At 36.6% G+C, this 8,731-nt stretch overlaps 1 protein-coding gene across 1 annotated transcript in view; it reads right to left on the bottom strand.

Annotated features, from left to right (window-relative positions):
• Nucleotides 1–8,315: 8,315 nt before the first annotated feature.
• The window catches only part of LOC102820335 (receptor expression-enhancing protein 3-like), a 139,925-nt gene continuing 139,509 nt past the window's right edge, over nt 8,316–8,731 (bottom strand). Inside the window, exon 8 of the mRNA XM_006835813.1 lies at nt 8,316–8,448. Coding sequence (XP_006835876.1) covers nt 8,392–8,448 — 57 coding nt within the window. The 3' untranslated portion in view covers nt 8,316–8,391. The remainder of the gene's footprint in view (nt 8,449–8,731) is intronic.

Genomic DNA, 8,731 nt, shown 5'->3' with positions numbered 1-8,731 from the left:
AAAAAAAAAAAAAATAGCGAAAAGAGTTCTCCGTCTTCTCTTTGTCTGATTTACCTCCCTGGGAGACCCCTAGGAGAACAAAGTGTGGCAGTTGGCTTCCTTGAAGATTTACCTCTTGGTATCCCTAAGGGGCTGTTCTGCCCTGTCCTATAGGGTCTCTGAGTCACAACTGACTCCATGGCAATGGGGTGTATTGTTTGGGAGCACCCTGCTAGCTTTAATTTTATACAACATGTTGTGAACTATAAATAATACAGCTCTACTTTCCTAGAACTTAACATATGGTAACTGTCTGCTGCTGTATACCAGAGCTGTACTCAGTTTCAACTTAAAAACTGAATAAAAGTTCACCTCCTGGGTAAAAAGGCACTTGGTCCTTTGTGTGTGTGTTTTATTCGCTCAAAACCCAGTATGGAACAACACATGAAAATTCTTTTTGTTGTGAACAGAGCACATAAAAGGCTTTACAAGTTGTGGTTTGAAGGGAGGAAGCTGTGGAACAAATGCTGGTAGAAAGGCTAGAGAGGGGGGAAAGCTCTTCCTAAGAAGATGTTGTTTGTTGTTATTAAGTGCCATGGAGTAGGTTACGACTCAGGGAACCTCTATAGAGTTTCTGAGGAACGGCTGGCATTTGAACAGTCGACCTTGGATTCAAAGCCAGCTTGTGGTCCAGTGAATGATCCACCAGGACTTCATTAAAGCTGTGGTTTTAGTTCTTGTTAAGTGCCTTTGAGTTGGATCCAACCTACAGCAACCCTTTTGGGTTTCTGAGGAGAAGGTGGTGATCTTGAACTAGATCTTCTTCAGATCTCTTCTTCCTGTTTGTCTTAAGTGTCCTTGAGTAGGTTCCGACTCATAGCAACCCAGTGTAGGGTTTCCAAGGAGCGGCTGGTGGATTTGAACTGCCGACGATGAACTTCAAACCAACCTTGAGGTCCAGTGCTTATCCTTCAGTGTGCCACACCAGAACTCCCTGCTGATCTTACTTAGCCAACAATAAGTATTTGCCTTTATTTTCCTTATTCACTTCAAAAGCATCTTTTTTTCTCTTTACTGAAGCTACTCTGTGAGCCAAATCCACTATTAAGTGACTCAAAAATTTCCTACACTTAATCTTCTAATAAAGAACGTATAATCTTCTAATATACATTTTGTATAATACATAGTATGGTAAGAATCATTTCTAAATTAGCCTTTAAAGCATTCTATGATCTCCAAAAGCCTAATGTGCTAGAATTACCAATCTAGAGTCTGAGGTCACAGACATTGTTCTTGTACTTTAGGTTGGTTGGTTCACTATCCACTTAAGGTTTCTTCATTTGTAAAACAGGGATGACACCTTTTTCCCAAAATGTAAGAGAAAGCTGACACATATGTTACTTATCACTACAAATACAAGGGGCGCATCACAAGTCTTATGATGTACAACTCTTCCCCTTCCAAATAAACCACGCACTCCAAAATTCCCTTTCTTCCCTAAATAAATGAATAAAGCCCAGGATTGGCACATTTTTGCATACTGACATGGTTCAAGAGTTTGCATTTGCAGATAAATCGTTCCTTTTGTAATTTAAATGCACTGAACTGCAAGGTAGTTTGAACAACAAGGTTGGCAGTTCAAGTTTACTGGGGGCTCTCCAGAAAGCCTTTACAGGATCGCTGAGTCAGAACCTACTCAATGACACCTAAAAACAACATCCCTGGTGTGGAGACTTAGGGTAAGCACTTGACCTCAAGGTCAGTTTGAACCTCAAGGTTGGCGGTTCAAACTCACCAGAAGCTCCTAGGAAACCCTATATGGGTTCACTGAGTAGAATCAACATGACAGCATGAAACAATAACGTTAACGTTACAGACTCCAGGAGTCCTGGTGTGGTGCAGAAGGGTAAGCACTGGGCTGCTAACACAAGGTCGGTAGTTTAAACCCACCAGCGGCTCATCGGAAACCCTGTTGCTATGAATCAGTACCAACTGGACAGCACTTAACAACACTATTGACTCCTGGTACTATTGTGATCTGTTCTTGTAGCCCTCAAATTTAGAGTAATTTAACTTAGACTACGTAAATTCCTACGTAACTTCCAACTTGTTTTCCAATATTTTAAGATACCATGATATCAAAACACATTAAAATTGAGCCAGCCACTCTACCTGAAAAGGAGCCCTGGTAGTGTAGTGGGTTATGAGTTGGGTTGCTAACCACAAGGTCAGCAGTTCGATTCCACCAGCCACTCTGTGAAAGAAAGATGAGAATTTCTGCTATAGTAAAAATTTATAGCCTCGCTTTGAGTCAGGACCATCTTGACAGCACAGGACCACTCTACCCTGGACCTCCTCTCTTCTCCCACCTGGTCCTAATCTCACTGCTTTTCCCTTCCAAGGTTGTTATTTAAACCATTTAGCCCTCTTCAGGACTCCTGGTGTGGCATTGTAGGATAAGCACTGGACTGCTAACCATAAGGTTGGCAGTTCAAACCCACCAATTGCGTCTTACAAATCCTAAGCAGGGTCACTATGAGTTGGAATGCACTTAACTGCACTTAACAATGACAGTATAACTTAGCCTCTTCAAGAGAGCTCGGGTAGCATAATTAATGACTTACATGTTGGGCTGCTAACCAGCAGTTCAAATCCTCCAGCTGCTTCATGGAAGAAAGATTTATAGCCTCAGAAACCCTATACAGAGTCGCTATGAGTCAGAACAGACTCAATGGCAGCGCCCCACCCCCACCCCACTCCTCTTCACCTCCCTTTCCTCCCACAACAATCTTCTTTTTACGAAAAATTTCTCAAAGACACCAGTTATAAAGATAAGGGACTCTGATATTCCTATGGGAGCCAAGGGTAAGAGTCATCTGGAGAAACCAGCAAGGCTATTATGTAAGGTTTCAGGAATTTCTGCTTTAAATAAAATGTACGGTTTCCAGAGTTTCTGCCTTAAATAAAAGTTAAGCTCTTACTATGTTCTGAGAGATGAAGTGACTTGAACTAAGGAAGTTACAGGGAGGTAAGTTAAATGGTCAGATTTACCATATATTTTGGAGATCCCACAGAAGTTATTAATATATTGAATGCAGGATGGAAGTAAAAGAAGGGAATCGGGATTGAAAAGAAAAAACAATCTGTTCTGAGACAAACCAAATAAATAATTTAATGTTGTTAAATGCTGTGAAGTCATTTCCGACTCACAGCAACCCTGTACAGGGTTTCCAAGGAACATCCGGTGAGTTTGAACTGCTGACGTTACTGGTAGCAGTCCAGTGTTTATTATACAGTGTCACACCAGGACTCCAATTACTCAATAACCCAGAAGAAACCAAAATTAATACTCAAATCATCTGAAGATTTATTTGGTAACAGTGAATCCATTTTTTAAAATAAGAATTCTTTCTTTTAGGTTAATTACTGTACTTCCTACCTGGATGTAGGTATTATGCAGGAATATACAATCTATTGTCCAAAGTGGATAATGAATATTTTTGAATGAAAAAAAGTCCATGTTAATTTAACTTGCACACAGTGCCAACATACTATACCTTTCCTTTTCATTCTCCTTGTCCTTAACCTGGAATTGCCAGGTAGACAAAGAGTGAGCATCATGATTGCCCTGCTTTTGCTGAGCATTTTGTACCATATACTTATAGACAATTATCAATCCTGTGCTTTAAAAATTCAATTCAAAGCATTATCTTATAAAAAGTAATTTAAAAAACATTACCGTAGCCAGACCATAAGGAAGTGTTTCAAGGCTAGAATATTGATGGGCAGGTAAGAGAGGGCAGAATGTTTTCCAGGGGACAATGAATCAGCCCCTGACAGGATTTTTGTTCCATGAATCTGACTTAAGAACAGGGAACCACATAAAGAGTGAAAAACAATAAAGAACACTGCAGCCCATACAGCCTTTGTGTATGCTCGAGTTTGATTTAACCTTCTAACCTTTCTGGACCATCACAAGAATGGGCTGCATAATAAAAATGAAAATATAAACCCATTTGGAACACTGCCTTGAAATACTTTACCACAAATGACATGTCATAATGAGGTAACATAAAGAAACTTTTGTAAAGATAGGATTTCTCTCTAAAATGCAAATGTTGAGGCAGGCAGACCAACATCTAAGTTTAAAACAGAAGGAAGCCAGAACATTTCTGGGATAGGTAAATCTGAATTTTGTGATATATAATCCAGTTTGAAAACTAGGGCATTTGTGCGGATTGTTGTTCCTATCTTTCCTTTTAACCTTGAAACCAAACAATTCTGTGTCTTTTATAAACCTATGGATAAGCATTCTAGAATGTATACAATTTTTATAATTTGCTCTCTAATAATCCAAATATTGTCCATTAGCTACTCCACACAAAATAATAAATAAAATCAATAATAAATAATATCAATTCATAGAATCCAACATATGTACCCTGATGTAAGAGCATATAACCAAAAAAAACAAAACAAAATACAAGTTGCCACTAATAAAATTAGTTTATTTTCATAACAAAGATTTCAAAATACCATACTTGTAAAATCACCCATATTCTGGGTTTAAAGATGGCCTTCACAAAAGAATTAGCAGTTTGTGAAACTTTTTTCCACGTAACTATTACAGTAAACAGATTTAAAAGGTGTTAGAAGATAAAATAAGTAATGGTCAGCGTTTTCAAAAAAAACACAGCTAAAATACACTAATTCTTCAAGGTACTAATACAAGATTAAATCTTAAAAACATTAAGGGAAAACAAGCTGTACTTTCTTTTCAGAAACCTTTAATCTTAAGCAATGCAAAGTAAGAAATACATACTATATCCTATAAAAACAATGATCTTCTCAAGATTTACCTAATGACTTTCAATTGATCTAAACATCAGAGAAAACATAGGGTCTAGCTTTCAAATATATAATTCCTTCTTAATTTCCCCCCCAAAAAGGTAACCCAAATGAAAATTTAGTCCATTCCAATTAAAATATCAATTACTGATATCTAACATATTATTGTATTTTTTAAGAACATGAAAGTTCAAGCATTTTTCAAAATCTCAGACTATATTATTTCAGAAAAAAGTAGAAAAACATATTGCATATAACCAATGTTTTATAGAAATTTGGAATATTTACAGCCTTTATAATACTGTAGAAATCTTTGGTGGTGACATATGGATTAAATTCCCTGAAAACACTTTAATAATAATTTTTTTCCACCAATCATTGTAGTCAGTCAAGTATTCATAATAATGTTGGCAGTATCACTCTCTTGCCAAAATCCACATGTACAGTGAAGGGGACTTTTCGCAGGCTCTAAGTGGGTTTTCATAATTAATTACTTAGCATTAAGGCTAATTTCTGGCTCATTTTTATACTAGAATAAATATGATAAAGAATAGATCAATTCTTCTAAACAAACTCTGGAAACAGCTAATATTAAGGAACGAGTTGAATGAATATATAATAAAATAAAACAACAGCTACAATTTCTGGATCTATTAACTGGCTAATAAATTAACTGATGTCCAGCAAAAAGAGAGGATAGGGGTGGGAAGCAAGGCACTATGGCTCTAGGGATAACTTCGACCATTTTAAAAACCAGAAGCATACAGCAGAGAAAGCAAATGAGCTGCCCTACTTCAGAAGAAAATAAAGCATGCGTATTCTATGAAGTACAAAGGGAACGACATGCTAAAATAAACAAAGGGGCAAAGAATCAAAGTTTAAGGAAAGAATCAAAATTTAAGCAAAGTAAGAAGAGGGGAAAGAAGAAATAACCGAACATAAAGACGACAGCAAATGTGTCCTTAGGATGCATCCTCAGTAGAAAGACACCAGAGGAAGCAATGGGAAGTGTGAAGGAGAACTTCCTGACTGAACAGCTCTACGTGTTTCTGATTGGTGTTTTATTCGATTAAATATTGTGATTCTAGAAGTATAGAGGGATATATGAAAATAGTATTTATGAGTTTACTACAATGGAAGGTTTGATACTGAGATTAGACTTGAAAAAGATAAAATGGTGTAAAGATCGTGTTTTTGATACAAAGTCACTCTTGTAACCTATCAGGCAATTTGAGACGAAATTGTCATTCTATAGAAAAGACAGCCTGCTAGCATTTATTTTGAGAAGCCTAAGCCAGTTGCTGTGGAGAAGACTCACACTTACGATGACCCATGTTGTCCCGTATACCTACACTCATAGGATTTTTGGAAGTAGATTCCCAGGCTTGTGTTCTAAGGTGTCTCTGGGTTAACTTACAAACCTCCAACCTTCCTGGTTAGTAGCAGAACGCATACACCTGTTGCACCACCAAGGAACTCCTGTTGAGAAAACTAGTTCTAGGCAATGTAAGTAAAGGCGTCTTCCAAGAGTTTATAATGAAAGTTTAAAGAAATTTTGGACAGAAATGGAACAGATTTTCTAGAACTGATGAAGTTAAAAATTACCCAAGGTAAAGTAGATGAATGAACTTTTACCTCGTGATACAACCTAGAAAATATTTTAAAGTTTGTATCAAGAGTTAATATATGAGTAACACTAAATAAAATAAAAGTTGCTGCAAGTTGATTCTATACTAAGGAAGTCCTGAGTAAACATTCTTTTACGAGTCAATGCTCTCAAGAGGTCCTGAATATACATCACGAGCTGGCTGCATTGCTTAAAAGGTAGTAAGATCCAAGATGCTACAAAGCTTGCTAAAAATCTTTTCCTTTTGGACAAACTAGTAGAATAATTAGGTAAATTATGTGAATAAGCATAACTGTACAAATTTGATTACTGATAACTAAAACCATCACCAAAAATATGTTGACTAGAGTTTCATAATGCATAGATATCAACATAACCCAAGAGTCTGAAAGTTCAATAACTCAAAATCCCTTAGATCAAACAAAAAATTTGTATTCCTCTAATTATTTCTAATATGCATTTTGCATTGGCATGCCTCTTCAGGAAATTATCTTAGATTGGAGAACAGCTATTTAATCAATTCTGGTCAATGTCAGATTTATAATCCAGTAGCACATCTAAGGAGTCCTGATGTGGCGCTGTGGGTTAATGCGTCAGCTGCAAAGCCGTATGAACTGCAAGGTCAGCGGTTCAAGCTCACCAGCTGCTCCTTGGAAACCCTATACAGGATCGCTATGGGTCGGAATCGACTGGATGGCACTTAACAACACCAAGCACATCTAATGCCAAGTTTGGGAAGTGGCTAGGTTGATGGATAATTTCATGATCTAGAAGAGACGCTATGTGCTGTGACGGCCTCCGATTCTATTTCACAAGCCACCAATGAAAAGCTGAAAATATAATCAGTGTTAGCAGAAACATGCTAAATTCAACTATGATCAACAGCTAAAGAGAAAATTGGTGAATGTTTACAATGAGTTCTTATTTGTAAAGAAGATAATTAAAAACAGCTAAAATTGGATAATTAGCTATCTTTTCATATTACTAAAATCAAACAAATTTAACAAATGAAACAAACAGGAAAAGAGATGATGTAATTCAAGGCATAAATGTGACATGCTGGACTGTAATCAACAGCAATAAGATAGTGTCCGTAAAGTTTAAAATAAATGTACAGCCATAATATAAATAAACAATTCTCAAGTGTGCAAAACTATCCAGGAATAAAAGTGCTATGTGGACACCTGGCTTTGACATATTTGTTTGAAAACTTTCTGTTGATGGTGGAAAAACTAGAAAGCATTGTAAAGGTAAAGATTTTAAAAAAGATACAAAACATGCTTTATTATCTTACGTTATGCCCTGGACACATTACTAATAGGGTGCGCGGTGGCTCTGGAGGATAAGCACTGGACTGTGAACCACAAGGTCAGAGATTTGAGCTCACCAGCTGCTCCGCAAGACAAAGGGGAGGCTTTCTGCTTGTGCGGAGATTTACAACCCTGGAAACCCCATATCAGGTCACGAGGAGTCAGAACTGACTCAACGGCACTTCACGGTAACAACAACAATGTATTACTATGGGTCAGAAGTCTATTTAATTATTACCCTCACGTGATGCAGAAAACACAAAAAGAGATAAACGTAATACAATACCTTAAAGGCTGATAGATCCTGAACATTCTTTTCAAGTATACTGTGAGTTTGTTTTTTATTTTGTATCCCAGGCACTCAATGTTGTTGGTAAATTTAAAATCGACAACACGAATTTTGATAATCTTTGATATACATATTAGTAAACTTTACATAACTACCCTTAGTAGTCAAGATTTAGAAGTAAACGTTAAAGAAGTAAAAACTACTTAAGTTGATGAAATTAAACCCTATCACCACAATTTAAAGAATTATTTTAATGTGTAAATCCTGAATATATAATGTCTGAAAATGAAGTCAATGTATTAGTGAAATTTGTCTTGGGGTTCTTGAAGTGTAGGTGGCTAAAAATACACCTGTGGTCTCTTCTTTACTTTGTATTTTAGAGATCCATACCGCACCTGAAGAGAAAAAATATATATATATGTCAAAACAAAGCACATGATTAATATGATAGTTCATAATCATGTAATAATTTAAAAAACTTTTATGATATGAAGATTCAATGATCCCTTTATGCGCTTTTAAGAATAAGGAATCAAAGTGACAACTGCCACTCAGAAGACTAGATAGGAATCTGAGGGGGACAGTGAGTTTATGTTAATGGAAGAATAGCTCAGAGAAGGAGCATGAAAATGGTTGTACAACTTGAAGAAAGTCATCAGTGTTGCTGAATTCTACAGC

This window comes from Chrysochloris asiatica, unplaced genomic scaffold (assembly GCF_000296735.1).
Source record: "Chrysochloris asiatica unplaced genomic scaffold, ChrAsi1.0 scaffold00020, whole genome shotgun sequence".
Taxonomy (NCBI): Eukaryota; Metazoa; Chordata; class Mammalia; order Afrosoricida; family Chrysochloridae; genus Chrysochloris; species Chrysochloris asiatica.
The sequence above is the reverse complement of the archived record's forward strand: the minus strand, read 5'-3'. Positions and strand labels throughout refer to the sequence as shown.